The sequence below is a fragment of the Manis pentadactyla genome, chromosome 2 (assembly GCF_030020395.1).
Source record: "Manis pentadactyla isolate mManPen7 chromosome 2, mManPen7.hap1, whole genome shotgun sequence".
Lineage (NCBI taxonomy): Eukaryota > Metazoa > Chordata > Mammalia > Pholidota > Manidae > Manis > Manis pentadactyla.
In genome coordinates, this window is record NC_080020.1 from 46,263,134 (window position 1) to 46,284,011 (window position 20,878).

The window sequence follows — 20,878 nt, forward strand, 5'->3', positions numbered from 1 at the left end:
TGTATATTAATGACAATTAAAAATTTTTTTGCCCTAACAGTTAAATTATTAATTGAGCACCTTAAACTTGTAGGATTGGTTTTCTACTTTATTGGAGCAGATCTATTTCATTTTTGCCCTTGGGGTAGGGTGAGTTCTTCAGTAAGGTGTGGCCCTTCTGGGATTTAATTGGAAAATCTGAGGTGTTTATCAAGCCCCACTAACTTCAGATTCTGAATTCTCTTCCCTTTATGGTAGACAGCAGCTGAACTCTCTGCTTTGCCCTTTCAGCCTTCTGGGTGTTTTCCAGTCCTTGGCATTTCCATGGAGCATGCATGGCGCAGGGATCATCCAAGAGTTAAGGGGAAATTATACACAGACTTTGGAATTCCCCTTTGTGGCAGCCTTTTTGAGATTTTCCTTCTTAATTTCCAGCTGCTCTGGCCACTTTGAACTTTATCTTTTGATATCTCAAGCCAATAAGACTGCAGCTTTTTGCTTGAGTTTCAATTTTTCTCACCACATACATGAACTAGACAGTGTTCTCAAGGGAAATGCTGAAGAAAGGTACCAGTGTAACTTAGTTCTTTGAAGGACTGAATCCCCTTTTTTTTTTCATTTTTTTATTAAGGTATTATTGATATACACTCTTATGAAGGTTTCACATGAAAAAACAATGTGGTTACTACATTTACCCATATTATTAAGTCCCCACCCATACCCCAATGCAGTCACTGTCCATCAGTGTAGTAAGATGCCACAGTGAATCCCCTAATTTTTAACCTGCTTTTGATACTATCTAGTACCAACACATAGTTGTTTTTCATATTTTGTTCAGAGTTTATAATTACTGTCTATAGGATGAGGCTGTTTCAGGCTACTATGCTATTACCAGAACCAGAACCTCACCTATTGACTTTTTAATTTTCAGGTATTTTATTTTTCATTTCTATAGAACTTCTTTTTGCTGTTTTTGCAGTTTTGCTTTCCTTCCATCCCACTCTTGCTTCCTTCTTTCTCCCTTTACATATTCTAAGCTAATCTTATTTCCTAAACATAGTAGACAGTTTATCATCCATTTCTGATAATTCCAGTGTCTGAAGTCCTTACAGGTCTGTGTCTGTTCTTTGCTGTCGCTTTGCTTGCTGTCATTCATGGTGTCTTGTTTCCATATGTGTTTTGTTATATTTGACTGCCATCTATTCATTTTCCCTATAATTTCATATGTATGACTTTGAGGTATGGTATGATGGTGGCTCTTTCAGAAGGATTTACATTGCTTTTGCCAGGTGCCAAAGGCCATCACCAGTGTGGGGTTAAGTTAAGTATAATTCTTGTTACTTGTTTTTTTAAACCATGTAATATCAATTTCAGTTGCAAACTTTCATTAAGGGTAATTTTCAATGGGCGAGTTTTCCTCCTTCCTTCTTGGTACTTAGTGATTTCCCTAGCAGTCCTCTTGAGGGGGTTCTGTCTGGTTTATCCTTACTTTGAGATAGAACCTTTTGGGGTCTCAGCTTTTTATGGGGGAGGGGGATGGGAAACTTGTATTAGACTCTCTACCTTGAATGGTCTGCTGTTTCCCTTGCCCTGTGAGGTCTGTAAATAAAAACTCAAGTTCATCTGGGTTAGTCTGTGCTCTTAAGGTATGGAAAGCAACCTGTAGTCACTTCATTTTCCTCTCTGGGTACTAGCCTTCACTTAATTTCTGGGTCTGAGAATTTCCTACATTTCTGTCATCAATACATTTTAAGTATTTGGATATCTTGGGTGTCATAGTAGAAGGGAAATCTAGGCACCTGGCCCAGCATATTATTATCTGCTATATGAAAAAGCATATTTTTCTTACTCTGATTTTATAATCTTTTCCTTTATAGTTTGAGAGATCAGAGGATAGTTATAGACTTTGAACTGGAAGTCCTGGTATAGAAAGGATAGAGGAAAGAAAGGAAAGCTATTTCAAGTTTAGAGCTGGCAAAAAAAAGGGCATAATCCTGTGTTAGTGAAAGGGACGTAGCAGATACAGGGTCAATTTAAGGTTAATGGAAAGTAAGTTTGTGCCTTTTCATCTGGAGCTTCCATGCTCCCATGGCTGTAGCAGAATTGAGTTCCCTGTGGTTGTAGCACTGAGGTCCTGTTTCCCACTGGCCCTTAGTTGATGACCACTCTCAGCTTCCAGAGGCCACCCACATTCCTTGCCATTTGACCCCTCCATCTGCAAAGCCAGCAATAGAGAATCTCTTTATGTCAAATCCGCATCCTGTAGCAATCCAGGTCCAGTAAGGAGATGGAAACCTCCTAGTAGGTTAAACAGGGGTAGCTTAACATTGCTATTATTAACTGTATAAGAGAGTAACTGTAAGATATAAGTAAACTATATATGGCACCGTAGGGCTGAGGAAGAGTACCCAAGGACAGTCTTTGGAAGGGATTCGAACTTCACTGGAGAAGGTATGGTTCAACCCACTAGACAGCAGAGAAGTTCATTGGTTTGGCCAGGCTGGAGTTGGTTTGGGTATGCTGAGCAATATAATAGGCCACTCTTTGGAGTTACAAGTAGGGGAGCAGGCAATCAGTGGCATGAGTGCACAGTCAAAGTCCCTGTGCCAGTGTGGGCAGGAGGCCTTCAGAGCATTAGGTCATGCAGGGGGGCTGGTTTCCATGTCATCCGGAGGGCTGAAGAAAGGTTATTTCCAGGCCAAGGCTACAAAGTCAAAGAACGACCATGCTGTAGGCCTGAGCCTGTGCAGGCTTTACCAAATACTCTCACAAGCACTTCACCAGCATCCAGCCCACACCTGCAGTGGCCCTCCAGCTCCCTCTACTGAGAAAGCTTGACTGTGTTCACTTTAAAGGAAGAAAAGGAATTCAGTTGTATATTACAGAGCACCTATTAAAGAGTATGTTCCAAGCTGATTGGCAGTAAATTCAAAAGTGATACACACACTCCAACTGTCTTTCATCTGGGAGAATTCTGTCCCTTTTAATAGCTCATTTCGTTAGGTCAGGTCCACTCAGGATAACTTCCCTTTCTCAAAGCCACCGGTACCATATAACATAATCTAATCATGGGAGTAACTATACTGTCACATTTACCATCCTGGGTTTAGGCAGAGTGTGTTCACCAGGGGATGGGAATCTGGGGGAACATCTTAGAATTCTGCCTACCACAGAGGGAGTGAGGGCAGGAGAGGAGGTGGGGATGAGAATGACTCAGTGCTACATGAGAAACTCCTTGTAAAGTAAATAGGTTGTATTTCATTCCATGGCTTGAATACATATTCATCTGTCTCACAGAGAAAGAGAAGGGATAACTAGTATTAATTGAACATTGATTTGTCAGCTACTATAACAAAGCCCTTTCATATATTATCTTTAATTATTTCACTTGAGGCAGGAATTATTATCTTCATTTTGTAAAAGTGGAAACAGGCTTGGGGTTGTAAGGTCACTTTTCTGGAGTCACTCCACTATTATTTGGTGTAGCTGCAATTAAAATCCAGCCTTGCCTTATACTGAATCCCGTATTTTCTTTCTCTTTTTTCTGTCTATCTACAACGGTAACAAAAGATGCCATTTATTTTTTTAAATTCAATTTATTTAAAAACAGAAAAATTCACCCATCAATCCCACTTCCCACTCCACCACCTCTGACAACTATCAATCTGTTTCCTATATCTATAAGCTTGGTTTTTGTATTTATAGGTGTTTTTTTAGATTTAGATTTAGATATACGAATTTTTAGATTCCACATATAAGAGAGATCATACAGTATTTACCTTTCTTTGTCTGACTTATTTCACTTTCATAATGCCTCCAAAGCCCATCCATATTGTCACAAATGGATTTGTTGCAAGTGATTTTATTATTTTTTTATGGCTGAATAATATTCCATATGTATATATGCCAGTTTCTTTATCCATTCATCCATTCATTTATCCATTGATGAAAACCATATTTTCTAATAATGTCTAATAGCATTGCTGCCCTTGAAAGAATTTGTGTCATTGAATTGGGATGAGCGGGTATGACACATGTCATCTTGGTGGAGACAGGGCAAGTTGCTCTCCAGCATCTCTGTTATCTCTGAAGGAGCCCACTGATAGAGGTCACTGCTATCATGGCCCCCTCTGGAGGGACAGTGGATCAGAAGATAAGTCCTAGCCAGACTTCCACATTTACCAGGGAAGCCGAGCCGTTACTGGCTTGATCTGTGTGTCCATGTGAAGTAACCATGTCTTTCTTCCTTTTCCTCATATCTGAAGGGGTAACAAAAGAACAAAGCAAGATTTGAGAGAGCTGGTTATAGCCTTTTCTGTGGGGCAGGAGTTGTTTGTGCTTATAGAATTCTAATAACGAAGAACTGAGCTCATGACAAAGTGACCTAGGAGTATTTGTAGAATGAAAACTCCTGTGTGTATCTCTTCCAAAGCACACTTACTGCTCTCTCTGACAAGCTTGTGAGCTGCTCAGGAATTGGCCCCTAACAGATTCCTCTTTGCATACTCAGAGCCTGACATGGAGCAAGGCATTGACAGATGATGGGAATAAATGAGGAACTCCTAAGCTGCTTGATTTGTTTCATCCTAGAGTAGCAGCCTGGTGTAGTGGGACTGAGGACCTTCCAGTGCTATCACTGATTCACTGTGGGGTATTAAGTTCCCTAAGACTTAGTTTCTTCATCATTAAAGTGAGGAACATGAACTTGACCGTTGGTCTGCTCCAGCTCCACAGTTCTCTGAAAGATGTTACCTCACCATAGCTGCCTCAGTAGTTTGAATAATCTCACATGGTTAGATATTAGCCTGAACTGCAGGTCATGGAGACATGGGAGATAGGCTGGGCACATATGAAGGGTGCATTTCATTCTCTTTTCTTGGACACAGGAAGTAATAGATTCATTGGAATATGACCACCCACTTCCATCAGTTCAGAGTGGATTTTTTTTCTCCTTCCAGTTCTCCCCTGTGTTTATCAGCTTTAAAGGGAAATTTTAAGTCAGGTGGTAGTCAAGGCAGGCAGAGAGAGAGCGCAGCTGGCTAGAGGGGGAAAGTTCCTCCTTGAATTTTTTAATGAACGGGCCTGACTCTTTCTCAAGGAATTCCCTTGAACTTTGGTGTGTTCGGGGTTTAAGTGAGATGTTTTGCTTGATTTGAAACTTTTAAAATAGTCTGTAACATTTAATTCAAGTATCTGAACACTGACCTGAACAAGCAAAGTGGACTTTGTTCCTGCTTTGGAATATTTCTTCTATATCTCAGGTAACAAAGGCTTCTGATGGACTTAATAATCAGCAAATGGATTATTTGTTTCAGTAACTCCTAGACAGTTTGTTTTTAGCTAAATTAATGCCTTTTGCAATGTTGTCAGTTAAAATATTTCAGAAGGTAACTTTTATAGTGGGAACCTTAGTCTAACCTGATTTCTAGTTCAGAAATTACTACCACCCAATTAGTATTGTGGCTGGAGGCAAACCATTTAGCCTCTTTCTGCCTCAATTTCCTTAATTGTATCGTGTTAGAATTAAGAGAAAGGTTGTCTGCGAAGGATAGCATCAGTGTTCTTTAAAGCTGCCTGGGTGATTATAAATGTGCAGCCAGGATACAGAAGAGGCACTGCTATACAACATCATTCAAAGTGCTGGGAGGTGGTGCTGTTACTTGGTACTATACATTTTGGGGGAAGACAGGAGACAGACTAGGTTCTAACATACTTTTTTTTTGTTTGGTATCATTAATCTACAATTACATGAGGAACATTATGTTTACTAGACTCCCCCCATCACCAAGTTCCCCCCACATACCCACATACACATCACAGTCACTGTGCATCAGCATAGTAAGATGCTGTAGAATCACTACTTGTCTTCTCTGTGTTGCACAGCCCTCCCCGTGTCTCCCCCCACATTATACATGCTAATCGTAATGCCCCCTTTCTTCCCCCCACCCCGTTATCCCTTCCTTCCCACTCATCCTCCCCAGTCCCTTTCCCTTTGGTAACTGTTAGTCCATTCTTGGGTTCCGTGAGTCTGCTGCTGTTTTGTTCCTTCAGGGTTCTAACATACTTTCTACTTAGTACTTCTAAGCACTGGCCAGTTATTTCAGTCCCTTCCAAAAGGATGAATGACTGTTTTTTTTATTAAGGTATGATTAATATACACTCTTATGAAGGTTTCACATGAAAAAACATTGTGGTTACTACATTTATCTGTATTATCAAGTCCCCACCCATACCCTAATGCAGTCACTGTCCATCAGTGCAGCAAGATGTCACAGATTCACTATGTGCCTTTTCTGCTACACTGTTCTCCCCGTGATCCCCCACACCATGTGTACTAAACATAATACCCCTCAATCTCTTCTCCCTCCCTCCCCACCCACCCTCCCATACACCTCCCCTTTGGTAACCACTAGTTCATTCTTGGAGTCTCTGAGTCTGCTGCCATTTTATGAACGACTGTTTTTATAGGCAACTTCTATTGCCTGCTGGGACCAGGGAAGTCCTGGGTCTGTGGAATTTTCCGTGACTCTTAGCTCTCACCATTAGTGTTTACTACAGTCACAGAGCTTTTAAATGTGTCTGCCTGTGCTAGCCTATTCTTTCTTTTTTTACAGTGCCAGATAGATGTTAAACCTCAACTTACAGGGCTCCGGATTTGTTTGTGTTTAATACTCTAATTCTAAGTACAGATCAGAGAATCTCATCTGAACTAACTTTTTGTATATAAAGTGAGTCAGCTTGAGTTACCTATTTTGGCCCAGTTTCCTCAGGTGTCATGTTTCCTGTCACAAAACCAGCTTGTGAGGTGGGGTGGCAGGGCTGCGCATTGTTTCTGCTGGTGCAGGTCTCTCGTACTGTGCTGGCAGTCTCCAGCAGTCTGGTCAGTAGTGATCAGAATCAGTGTTTTGATCCTTTGATTGGAAGGGTGCTAAAAATGACAGCAAATGGAAGGAAAGAGATGCAACCAGGTAATGGCCTGGTTGGGTTTGGTTGTTCCCTCTCTTATAGGGAAATTTAAAGCCCTGTAATTTTAAAAGGAGAGGAATGGGGGCCATCAGGTGAGAAATTGGGGATCAACAGAGGTGAGGCTTAGAACCTCACCCCCCCTGTTTTGAGAGAAGTCTTCTGCATCCGTGATTGTTTTGTTGCCCTTGTCTAGCTTGGATTAATACTTAGTCTGTAGGCACAGACCTGATCATCTACATTTGCCCTGTTACAGCACTAAACTATGTTTTCTACCTTTATCTTGCATCTACCTACCACTTCAGCATTTTATTAAAAATAATAATAATAATAATAATAAGGGAGAAATGTGGGATTCACATATAAATCAAGTATAAAAGTCAAACAAATATTCATATTTGACCTGATTGTTTATAGTTCATAATGCGTGATCAAAACCGAAAGTTTCTGTGATGACTGCCCTTGCACTGTTCACCATGTAAGAACTTATTCACTATGTAAGAATTTGTTCACCATGTAAGAACTTGTTCGTTATGCTTCAGAAGATTGGAGACTGTTGAGAATTAGGCTTGGGGTTGATTAATGGTTGTGCATTGAGTCCCCTATACAGAATTTTATTGTTGTTAACAACCATTTGATCAATAAATATGAGAGATGCCCTCTCAAAAAAAAAAAAAAAGGAGAGGAATGTAGCAATATACTTTTCCTTGGAAAACAATTCCCTCTATCCCTTGCAGAGATAATAGTGAAAGCAGATTATGTTGTTAAAATCTACTCTCCCAGATCAGTATGGAGACTGGGCTTGTTTACCATATCTCCTCCCCACAAATGAGAGAGATTCTAATCAGCTCATGTATTTTGAGTAGGACTTAACAGCAGTGTGCATTCTGCTTTATTCTGGTATCTGCTCAGGGTTACCTTCTTGGAGAGGCCTTCCCTGCCACCCTATCAAGTGGTACCTCCACTACTTCCATCAGTCTCTATTTCTTCACGCCACTTTATTTCCTTCCTGACATTATATTATGCAAGCTTTGTGAGGGTGGCAACATTTTGTATCCTGGGGGCTGGAACCTAGTAGGTGCTCATTAAATATTTATTTAGTACGTAAACCACAAGATGGTCTGAATGGCCAGATATTTGCATATGCCTTTTTGTTTTTTGCTTTCATCTTAGCTCAGTGAATTGCAGACTTCACTGAGTATATGAATTTCTCTATTGGATATAAAACCACATATTAGGAACTTCATGAGCAGTAAGAAAGTCTTAAAGAATTTTGACTGTGTGCTGTTTTTCACTTCTAACCCTGAGGTAATACATAACATCATTGTATTTCCTCCATAATTAGTCCATAATACAAAGGAATACCTTGTTACTTGGATTCTGAAGAGGCGGGAGGTGTTAAGTGCCCATTTGGTACAGCTCCACTGGGTCCCATGAGATGGTTGCATGTTTGAATGGGGATGGTGATTGGAGAAGGGAGCTCAAGCATTACAGTCTCATTGAAGGTTGGTGGACTGAGGTTTAACCTCGGCAGTCCCAGGAAACATGGCTGTTATATCAGTGGTGGGTCTCAGCATCTGGGGAGTGGATAAAGTAACACCCATTTTTCCTGAGCCCGAAAGTTGTGATGAGAAATCGAGATTAGGTAAAAGCGCTCTGATATCAAGATAACATATGAATTCAGGAAATACTGGATTTCCTGTGCTGTGACCAAGTCTAGCTGCTTTGTCAGCAGGTATTGAAACGAAGGTGGGCTATGTTCTGTGAAGCATTTTGTTATAAGATGTGCTGCCATCAGCACAATGTGGTCCAACCAACTCTAAGTAGTAATGAAAGTTTGGTCTGAACAGAATAGATTTAAATTTATTACAACACTTTTTTTTCGTCCTAATTGAAAATGGTCATGTTCCAACATGAGTTCACCCCTTTCTGTTGTTGTGTCTCCCCCATCATCCATTCAGTTGGCTGATCGCAATTCTGGCCCAACTCAACCCTCTCTTTGGACCACAGTTGAAAAATGAAACCATCTGGTACCTCAAACATCATTGGCCTTAAGGAAGAAGACCTGCTCTCCAGTGCTCAGTCATGGAGGTGACTATGCCCTTGACCTTTCCCATTAGTACTGTCAATCAGTCAGCTAGATCTGCCTTGACTTTTCCTCAGAAAACTATGGCCATTTTAACACTCGGTGAGGGCAGGCTGCTAAACACAAATATGATCTGAAGTGCAAAAATAAATTTTGAACTTAAGCCATTCATTTTACCAAAGGATTTATCCGCAAGAACCTTTTAAAGTCTATTACCCAGTCATTTAAATAAATTAAGTTTATGTGCAGTCTTTCAAACACAGCTCAGGAACATGCCTATTCTTGATATTACAAGATTCAGCAACTTTAAGAAGTGAATGACAGACTTAAAATTAAGTGCATTTCTGAAAGCTCTAGATAGAGAGAGACAGGTGCTTTTTGAAAATTGGCCTTAAAATTGTAGGTTTTATTTAGTTCTAAGGATCAAAGAGGTAAGGAGAGGTAGAGTGGAAAGATTTATTCACTGAGAGTCAGAAAACTATCACTTAGTTTGTTTCCTCTCTCTCCATTATTTCAATAAATGGAAGTCAGCGCTAAATGCCTGAATAGGTTCTGGTTCAAGTACCCTTGGCTTTTTTGTCAAGACCGCTTCGCAGGTGGTACTGTGAACTTCATATCACCCTACAGGAGAGACGTGGGATCTGGCTCTCCTATCTTTAGTGATGCTTAGATGATTAGTGGTTCAAGTAACGACAACCTGGTCCCTCCACTTGTAAAGTTCTCTGTCAGCCTTTTATCCAGCGATTTTATCCATTGATGGTCTTAGCCTGATTTAAGCATTGCAGTAGAAATTGCAAAATGAAGATTTTCTAGTTCTATTATTACTTCTACATTTGATTGAATGAAGTTTTTCTGCGAAGAGGAGCTTTGCTTCATCAGCTAGGGTTATTTAGTGCCTTGAAATACAGATCATACAGGAAAAGCAGTATACATATTTAATTCTTTTCTTTTAATTTTCAGAGTAAGATTTGGTCCCTGAGTTACTTCAGGATAGCCAGTGAGGTTTTTTTTCTTTTGTTCATTCTTTTCAAATTTGAATCGATTACATCTTTTATCCTTTTCATGTTCAGTTGTTCTTTCTTTGGTCTATGGGAGCCTGTCTAGACTGGCTTCTGTGTCCTTTAGATATTAGTCTTTGGTAGTTCCCTTACTTTCTGGCAACATCAAGATGTCCAAGACCCCTTTGTGTGTTTCCTGTTCCAGACTTGGAATCAACTATTCCTCTAATTGCTTTCTAAATTTCCCACTGAAAGGATCTGGGTTCACTAGTCAGTCCTTAGGCCCAGTTGACTGTGGTCCCTTTCAGAGGCAATGGTATTTAAAAACCAAGATCCGATTGCAAGGTGCATCCATTTCTGCTGGAATGTTATTGCTTCTAAGTCTTTACAGTAGACAGAGCCAGGAAGTACGTACTTGTAAGAAGAAAAAAAAATCATGAGTTTGTATTAGTATATCTAATTCAAATTTAACATTATATGGTTTTTACTTATAAAAATACTTTTATACTTTATACAAGTATAAAACTTCTGTTTTACACTTGAATATCATTCACCTATGCTGAAAATGTTGTCTCCTAAAGACAGTAACTAAATTACTTTCATTATCTATATAATACATATAAAATAGTTTGGAAACAGCACCAGTAACTATAAGTTTATTGAATGCAGTTTAGGATTTCTTTGCTGCTTTATTTGCCCTTAGAACAAATAAAGAGCAAAATGCTGTTTTCTGAGGTTACTTGAAATAATTGTTTCCTCTGGTATTTATCAATTTGATACATAGTTAGATTGTTTTATTTTGTGTTCAATGCATGGTAATTTTTCAATTTGCTACTGTTTTTTGAATATGTAAAACATTTCCAAAACCAAAATGGTACACAATATATATTCAGAGAGGTCTATCCTTCTTTTTATTTTGCAAGGATAAGCAAATACATACATTCATGTATATATATGTATATGTTTGTGTGTGTGTGTGTGTGTATCTCTGTTTCCCCAACACAACTGTTACAGAAAAGATAAGTGTATTGTTCATACCTTGCTTTCTTCACTGAACAAAATATCCTACAAAATATCACTGTACAGAGATTAGAGATCTTCCTTATTTTTTTATACCCATTGATGTCCTTTCAGATTATTTCTAGTCTTTTCTTTTATTAATACAGCCACAGTATCATCCTGTGCATATGACATTTTGTGTTTTTTGCCAACGTTCTTTGGATTAGATTCCTTGAAAAGGAACCTCTGGGTGAAAGGTGTATATATATAGTTCTAGATATTACCACATTCCCTTCTACAGGGATTGTACCATTTTTGCATTTCCACCAATGATATATGAGAATGCCTGTTTCCTCACAGCCTGGATTTTTGCCAGGCTGGTAGGTAAATAGTTTGGCTATTTTTTTTTCCCTTAGAATTCTGTCTTTACCCAAAGGGGTTTGATTTCACCTGTACATAGATTTTTTTTTAATCTGATTCATGAGGTTTTTTTTTTTTTTTTTACCTGCCTTTTTTCATCAAGTTCTCCTGTTTTCTATTCTTTCTTTTAACTGTAGTGAATACTAAGGATGTTGGTTGGAATTTAAAGCTGAGAAATTCAGGCCTCAAAGTTGGATCTCCTTCTAGCATTGCCCTTCACTTAACTTCTTGGAGCCTCATTTCTTTCCTTTATAATAAGAGAATTGGGCTCGTTGGCCCTGAACACTGGCTGTGGGGCTCTGATGGTTCCATCTGCTCATGCTTTTCATTCTCATGTGTCTGTTAACTTGATTGACAAACTCCTAATCTTTGTGCTGTAGTCCACAAACCAGGGTTGCTTGAAACCCTTTTATTAAAGGTTGTTCCTTTAAAGGCCAAATGTGAGGAAGTAGGAGGACACAGCCAGATAAACCCTAATTGTGGAGATAATGTCACATTTATTATGTGTTTGAGGATGTGATTATTATAGTGCCTTAACTCTAGGCCTTTGGAGTTATCCCATCAAAAAACATCATCACTTCCTAGCATTGGAGCAAAAAGAACTCTTAAGACAGAACTTCACTTTTCTTGGTGGTAAAATCAAAAGATTCAGCTAAATTCCCTTTTGAACTTTGAACTTTTATACAACAGTGGGATGATAAAGGAAGGCAGAAACCAGATTTTGACCTGTCTTCACCTGGTAAGGAAAAGTGTTTGATTTTGTACATGATTTGTTTGAGAGGCCAGATTTGAAAATTAGGAGGTATAAGCCAGACACGGTATTCAGCAGAGAAAAGTGAGGAACAGTCATGAAAGCTTTAGAATAAACTTTATACAGATGAAATGACTTGATATGAACAGCCCAGTTAAATATATAGCTGATCTTTTGCTATTTTAATCACTTTATGGCCATGACACTTTCATGTATTGATGGTAGGCCAAGTTATAATGCATTACATTTATTGGCTAGAAATCTTTCCCTGTCCTTCTAAAACAGTGCTCAGTACATCTCTGACCCCTACTAGCCTTTATCTGCCTCTCCTAGATTCGTAAGATGCTTATGGAAGCTATCACATCAGAGTTGCTTTTTTTGTTGGTGGCCTATTTTCCTTCAGTCTTGGGGGTATGATGCTAGTACGGAATCTCCTTGGGTGGATTTGGCTTCAGATCCAGTGTCCTGTAACTTTTTTGTTGTTGTTATTGATCTTTTTTTTTTTTTTTTTGGTATTATTAATCTACAGTTACATGAGGAACATTATGTTTACTAGACTCCCCCCATCACAAAGTCCCCCTGACATACCCCATCACAGTCACTGTCCCCCCATCACAAAGTCCCCCCGACATACCCCATCACAGTCACTGTCCATCAGCGTAGTAAGATGCTGTAGAATAACTACTTGTCTTCTCTGTGTTGTACAGCCCTCCCCATGCCCCCCACACACATTATACATGCTAATCATAATGCACCCTTTCTTCCCCCGTCCCCCTTTTCCCTCTCTTCCCACCCATCCTCCTCAGTCCCTTTCCCTTTGGTAACTGTTAGTCCATTCTTGGGTTCTGTGAGTCTGCTGCTGTTTTGCTCCTTCAGTTTTTGCTTTGTTCTTATGCTTCACAGATGAGTGAAATCATTTGGTACTTGTCTTTCTCCAACTGGCTTATTTCACCGAGCATAATATCCTCTAGTACCATCCATGTTGTTGCAAATGGTAGGATTTGTTTTCTTCTTATGGCGGAATAATATCCCATTGTGTATATGTACCACATCTTCTTTATCCATTCATCTACTGATGGACACTTAGGTTGCTTCCATTTCTTGGCTATTGTAAATAGTGCTGTGATAAACACAGGGGTGCATATGTCTTTTTCAAAAACTGGGCTGATGCAGCAGAATCACAGAACCCAAGAATGGACTAATAGTTACCAAAGGGAAAGGGACTGGGGAGGATGGGTGGGAAGGGAGGGATGAGGGTGGGGAAAAAGAAAGGGGGTATTACGATTAGCATGTACAGTGTGGGGGGGCACAGGGAGGGCTGTGCAACACAGAGAAGACAAGTAGTGATTTTGCAGCATCTTACTACGCTGATGGACAGTGACTGTGAAGGGGTATGGTGGGAGGGGCTTGGTGAAGGGGGGAGCCTAGTAAACATAATGTTCTTCATGTAATTGTAGATTAATGATACCAAAATAAAATAATAAAAAAAAAAAACTGGGCTGATGCATTCTTAGGGCAAATTCCTAGGAGTGGAATTCCTGGGTCAAATGGTGTTTCTATTTTGAGTTTTTTGAGGCACCTCCATACTGCTTTCCACAATGGCTGAACTAATTTACATTCCTACCAACAGTGTAGGAGGGTTCCCCTTTCTCCACATCCTCACCAGTATTTGCTGCTGTTTGTCTTTTGAACGTTGGCCATCCTAACTGGTGTGAGGTGATATCTCATTGTGGTTTTAATTTGCATTTCTCTGATGACTAGCAATTTGGAGCATCTTTTCATGTGTCTGTTGGCTATCTGAATTTCTTCTCTGGAGAAGTGTCTGTTCAGCTCCTCTGCCCATTTTTTAATTGGATTATTTGCTTTTTGTTTGCTGAGGTGCATAAGCTCTTTATGTATTTTGGATGTCAAGCCTTTATGGGATCTGTCATTTATGAATATATTCTCCCATACTGTAGGATGCCTTTTTGTTCTAGTGGTGTCCTTTGCTGTACAGAAGCTCTTCAGCTTGATATAGTCTCACTTGTTCATTTTTGCTTTTGTTTCCCTTGCCCGTGGAAATATGTTCATGAATAAGTTGCTCATGTTTATGTCCAAGAGATTTTTGCCTATGTTTTTTGCGAAGAGTTTTTTGGTTTCATGACTTACATTCAGGTCTTTGATCCATTTTGAATTTACTTTTGTGTATGGGGTTAGACAATGATCCAGTTTCATTCTCTTTCATGTAGCTGTCCAGTTTTGCCAACACCAGCTGTTGAAGAGGCTGTCATTTCCCCATTGTATGTCCATGGCTCCTTTATCGTATATTAATTGACCATGTATATTTGGGTTAATATCTGGAGTCTCTATTCTGTTCCACTGGTCTGTGGCTCTGTTCTTGTGCCAGTACCAAATTGTCTTGATTACTGTGGCTTTGTAGTAGAGCTTGAAGTTGGGAAGTGACATCCCCCCTGCTTCATTCTTCCTTCTGAGGATTGCTTTGGCTATTTGGGGTCTTTGGTGGTTCCATATGAATTTTAAAACTATTTGTTCCAGTTCGTTGAAGAATGCTGTTGGTATTTTGGTAGGGATTGCATTGAATCTGTAGATTGTTTTAGGCAGGATGGCCATTTTGACAGTATTAATTCTTCCTAGCCAAGAGAATGGGATGAGTTTCCATTTGTTAGTGCCCTCTTTAATTTCTCTTAAGAGTGTCTTGTAGTTTTGAGGGTATAGGTCTTTCACTTCCTTGGTTAGGTTTATTCCTAGGTATTTTATTCTTTTTGATGCAGTTGTGGATGGAATTGTTTTCCTGATTTCTCTTTCTGCTAGTTCATCATTAGTGTGTAGGAATGCAATAGATTTCTGTGTATAATTTTGTATTCTGCGACTTTGCTGAATCAGATATTAGTTCTAGTAGTTTCGGAGTGGAGTCTTTAGGGTTTTTTATATACAATATCCTGTCATCTGCAAATAGTGACAGTTTGACTTCTTCTTTACCAATCTAGATGCCTTGTATTTCTTTGTTTTGCTTGATTGCCATGGCTAGGACCTCCAGTACTATGTTGAATAAAAGTGGGGAGAGTGGGCATCCCTGTCTTTTTCCCTATCTTAAAGGAAAAGCTTTCAGCTTCTCGCTGTTCAGTATGATGTTGGCTGTTGGTTTGTCCTATATGGCCTTTATTATGTTGCGGTACTTGCCCTCTATACCCATTTTGTTGAGAGTTTTTATCATGAATGGATGTTGAATTTTGTCGAATGCTTTTTCAGCATCTATGGAGATGATCATGTGGTTTTTGTCCTTCTTTTTGTTGATGTGGTGGATGATGTTGATGGATTTTCGGATGTTGTACCATCCTTACATCCCTGGGATGAATCCCACTTGGTCATGGTGTATGATCCTCTTGATATAGTTTTGAATTGAGTTTGCTAATATTTTGTTGAGTATTTTTGCATCTACGTTCATCAGTGATATTGTTCTGTAGTTTTCTTTTTTGGTGGGGTTTTTGCCTGGTTTTGGTATTAGAGTGATGCTGGCTTCATAGAATGAGTTTGGAAGTGTTCCCTCCTCTTCTATTTTTTGGAAAACTTTAAGGAGAATGGGTATTATGTCTTCTCTATGTGCCTGTTAAAATTCAGTGGTGAATCCATCTGGTATGGGGGTTTAGTTCTTGGGTAGATTTTTGATTACCAATTCAATTTTGTTGCTGGTAATTGGTCTGTTTAGATATTCTGTTTCTTTCTTGGTCAGTCTTGGAAGGTTGTATTTTTCTAGAAGTTGTCCATTTCTTCTAGGTTTTTCAGCTTGTTACCATATAGATTCTCATAGTATTCTCTAATAATTCTTTGTATTTCTGTGGGGTCCATTGTGTTTTTTCCTTTCCCATTTCTGATTCTGTTGATGTGTGTTGATTCTCTTTTTCTCTTAGTAAGTCTGGCTAGGTGCTTATCTATTTTGTTTATTTTCTCAAAGAACCAGCTCTTGGTTTTATTGATTTTTTCTATTGATTTATTCTTCTCAATTTTATTTTTTCTCTGATCTTCATTATGTCCCTCCTTCTGCTGACTTTGGGCCTCATTTGTTCTTCTCTTTCCAGTTTCTATAATTGTGACTTTAGATTATTCATTTGGGATTGTTCTTCCTTCTTTAAATAGGCCTTAATTACTTTATACTTTCCTCTTAGAACTGCCTTTGTTGCGTCCCACAGAAGTTGGGGCTTTGTGCTGTTGTTGTCATTTGTCTCCATATATTGCTTAATCTCTATTTTAATTTAGTCATTGATCCATTGATTATTTAGGAGCTTGTTGTTAAGTCTCCATGTGTTTGTGAGTCTTTTTGTTTTCTTTGTACAATTTATTTCTAGTGTTATACCTTTGTGGTCTGAGAAGTTGGTTGGTAGAATTTCAATCTTTTTGAATTTACTGAGGCTCTTTTTGTGGCCTAGTATGTGGTCTATTCTGGAGAATGTTCCATGTGTACTTGAGAAGAATGTGTATCCTGCTGCTTTTGGGTGTAGAGTTCTGTAGATGTCTGTTAGGTCCATCTGCTCTACTGTGTTGTTCAGTGCCTCTGTGTCCTTACTTATTTTCTGTCTGGTGGATCTGTCCTTTGGAGTGAGTGCTGTGTTGAAGTCTCCTAGAACGAATGCATTGCATTCTATTTCCTCCTTTAATTCTGTTAGTATTTGTTTCTCATATGTCGGTGCTCCTGTATTGGGTGCATAAATATTTATAACGGTTATAACCTCTTGTTGGACTGACCCAGTGTCCTGTAACTTTGCTGGTTTACCACATCATTGTAATAGGTTAGATGAGCTTATATTGTTTACCGCAGTCCTAAAAGGCAGAAATTCCATTTTATTACAAAGTCTGGACAGGAAAGGAATAGAAGGTATTAGTAATTAGGCCTTTGTCCTGGGGGAGCTGTTTTTCTTTGCATTCCAGAAATATTTGCGTGCTCATGAAGTACACAGTCCTGAGTGGGGATTTCAAGGAAAACTGTGTCTCTGAAGGGATTTGTGATCTGCTGAGAGGTTAAAATCAGCCATACCTATGAAAACTTAAATATGAGGTGTTCTATGGTTTAAAAGGGTATCTTTTACTCTGATCTCTGGTTAGATATTCTGCTGCCACTTCAAACTGTCACATCTCCATTTCAGTTCCTGATGTCATAGTTGTCCCTATCACTTAGGGCCAGAACTTATTCAGTCACTTCCTTTTCTTCCTCAAATCCAGTTGATCCTGTTAATGTCTCTTATCTGCCCTTCCTTTCCATTCCTCCTTCAGGCCCCCTAATTTCTGACCCAGATCACTGGAGCTCTGAGTTACTGCAGTGGATCCTCATCAGCTTTCCCTGTCTCTCCAGTCAGTATATCTGCAAAAAAAACTCCCTGTTTATCTTCCTGCTCTAGCTCTTCCTGAAACAGATCATCCCTTGCCCTGGAAACTTCAATTGCTCCACGTGGGTTACAGCAGGGTTTTTTTTAACCTGAGTCCCCTGAGTTTAGTGGGTACCTGCCCCTTGAAATGCTATGTAATAATGTAATATGTTGTAAGCACAGTTTTTGTCAGGATCAGCAAAGGTCCCATGAGCCACAAAAGGTAAGAATGGTTAGTCTGCAGGTTGTGTTCAGCTTTCGAACTTGGTGAGCAAGCTCTTTGCAGACCTCAGACCACCTTTGCAGCCTTTCTTTTCACTACTTTACTCTGTGACCTATTGGTTCCAACCATACTGATTTCATTGTCTTGACCTAATTTGCTTTACTTACCTTTCCTCACCTCACTTCCCTGACACTCATCAGTTTAGAAGGCAGATGAGGCAACACTATGCTGCAAACATTGCGTCTGCTTTGTTGCCTCTGCTCACCCCATTCTCCCTTAATTCTTACTGATGGTTTTTCTGAGTGTCTAGCTTGCAAATCTCTGTATTTCCTTTCCTGGACACTTGGTTTCAAAGCAATTTCTTCTTTCCCTAAGTGTATTTAGCTCTCTACTTTTTGCCATTCATTTGGTACCTGTCTTGACTTGTTAAATATACATATCATTAGTTTGCTTAAATACTTCTTGTGTTAATCTGCAGTAAGTATATACCTTACACTTAATAAAGAAGGAATTATTTTGTAAATGTATCTAAAATGAAAAAGTTAAGATAAAAAAGAAACCTATCCTTTGATTAAAAGAATATATTCACTCATCCTTTCCTGAACACATTTCCTTGTTCTGGCCTTAGTATTTTTGTGTTATTTTCACTCTCAGTTTTATCTGTAGGTGGCTTTAGTGATTCCTTTTGTTGCAAAATGAGACCATGAACCCTTGGGTTAATAAATTCCCACTCACTTGCCCCGAACAGCTGTTTCATATCAGACATGATTAGAATATGTGCTTTAGTTCACTCCAAAATCAAACCATAAGTCTATGCCATTTAACATGAGGATCACTCACATTTATCTTAAACTGGTATCATTGAACTTGAGTGAAAATGGTCCCCTGCTTCTACGTGGTTTTTCAAAAGTAAAGACCTATTTTTCCCTTCTGTGATTGTTTATTTGTCCAGAAAGGCCTAAACAGTGAGGAAGCCTAATCAATATGTTCTTCATAGAAAATTAACATATAAAACATCTGTATTCACTACTTTGGTATTCTTAAGGAAAATTGATAATCTGCTTGGAACTCATGTCTGTGCAGAGGGCCTGTTCTGCTGGCCTACAGAGGAGAACAGAAAGTGATCATTAGATTAAAGATTTATGAAGCTGTGAGGCCATGAAAAACCAGTCGCTCTGGTAATTGCCCCTCCCTGGCCCAATGTGGTATTTTCCTAGTACACTGTTAAAATGGTCCTTCGATTACATCTTGAGTTTATTGTATTTTGTTTATAGTGTCATGCCTTAGTGGGGCCTCATCAGACTGGCGGCTTTCCACCATCGAAGGCTGTCAGACTGCCCCATCTTGTACCAGTAAGACTTAGTAGTAGTCTTGTGTCCACTTCTGGGCACGTGGACCCCAGGCCTTGGGAAACCTGTCATTTTATCACACTGTGCTGCAAGTTCTCCTGATTGTACCCTCTGAGTTGGAAAACCTCAAGGGCACACCAGATCTCCCCACACGCTCTTGACCTTCTGCCTGTTTGTCAGACCTGCCTGCCACAAACCATGTCTCACCCCACCAGCACTTAACCCTCAACATTCTGGGAAATTGTGTTGTAACCAGATTGTTTTCTTATCTACCAACTCAAGCCTTGTGTGGAAATTGACTTAGAAAGACTCTACTAATTTAATTTTTATTTTGTCTTCATTCTTTTTTTAATTTCAGAAGTAGCATTTGTGGCTTTATATAGATGTTATAAAATAAGCTTTATATTAAAGGAGTTTATGCGACCACTGTTAGCAGTTTGATCTGTGAAGATACCTATTTTAAATATGCTAGCTCTGCAAAGGTTAAGCTGCTAGAATAAACTCTCTGTCACCTACACTTGTGATGGCAAGAATGGGGAGCAAACTAGGAGCAAGCTTGAGTACCAAGGAGCCACAGGAGTCTGGCAGAGAAAAAGCTTGCTGCACCCGTGGGAACCTAGCTTCTTTGCTGTAAGGGAGGAGGGGCAAATACAGATTCTTGAGACCAAAGTGAACTCATTAGATTCCAGTACAATCAGTTTTAGTCAGCTTTACTCTTCCTTCTTTCTGTGGCACAAACCTTTCTTGTGATCCTCAGTTTAGCAGTGTCCTTGGTAATTGGACCTCTTGTCATGGTCCTGCAAAAGCTCCCTATACTTGCATGATAAGTGAACCCCCTTTTATTGAGCAGCTATATATTTTAAATAATTGGCCCTGATTGACTTTCTTGACATTATTATTCTTTGGCCCTCCTGAGGATGGTGTAAAGATCAGTTATTGGAACGGCTTTGTTTTGCAGGTCATGAAGAGAATTCCTCTAGATGCAAACTCACCTCCCAACCCAGCCCACCTTCCTTGACTCACCTCTGTTGGTCGTCAGCTGCCTTAAACATTCACAACACTTTTAAATATCTTATTCTACCGTACAGTATTTTTTCCTGTCAACTTTTTTACACTTTGATGAATTATGTGCCTACTTAACCTAAACTGTGCTGACTTCATAAAATGTTTTGCACTCTTCTGAGATAGAAGATGGTATTCTTTTGAGAAATACATCACTCTCTCCCTGGAACCTGTGGATTTGAAGATGGTACCTGCCTGCTCATGACATGGGAATCAGTGAAATGTTTAAAAACTGTTACAAGACAATAGGACTCCAGTGGGGCAGTCAGTAGGAAAGCATGTTCGGAGGAAAGATCTGTCCCAACAGAATTACACCCAAGTGTATTTCCAGGATGCCTTTCTTTTTCTGCCATCTTTTGGAATAAATTATTTTTCTGCCTTCTGTGGAAATCTGGTTTCAGTGTTGGTGAAGCTCATTTTTGTAAGCTTTTCTAGCTCTAGGTAATGCCTCTAAAAAATGATTTTGTAATTCAAACTTACATTGGATATATAAATCTGGCCATGTAGTTTGGGATACCTAAAGAAACCAGTAAGTTTCTAACCATTCAGTAAACATCTGAGTGCTTGCTGTAGCCAAAGCACTGGAGGAATCACAGGTGTGGAAATTGGGTCCCTGCAAGGTCATATCTGCTATTTGGAGAGGTAAGGTCACCATACTGTGATACAAGGCTGTATTTGACCATTGTCCATA

At 39.4% G+C, this 20,878-nt stretch overlaps 1 protein-coding gene across 1 annotated transcript in view; it reads left to right on the forward strand.

Annotated features, from left to right (window-relative positions):
- ATP6V0E1 (ATPase H+ transporting V0 subunit e1) overlaps positions 1–20,577 on the forward strand; it is a 39,970-nt gene extending 19,393 nt beyond the window's left edge. Inside the window, exons 3-4 of the mRNA XM_036884754.2 lie at positions 8,904–9,033; positions 20,084–20,577. Of these exons, the coding sequence (XP_036740649.1) occupies positions 8,904–8,997 (94 nt within the window). The 3' untranslated portion in view covers positions 8,998–9,033; positions 20,084–20,577. The remainder of the gene's footprint in view (positions 1–8,903; positions 9,034–20,083) is intronic.
- The last annotated feature ends 301 nt before the right edge of the window (positions 20,578–20,878 follow it).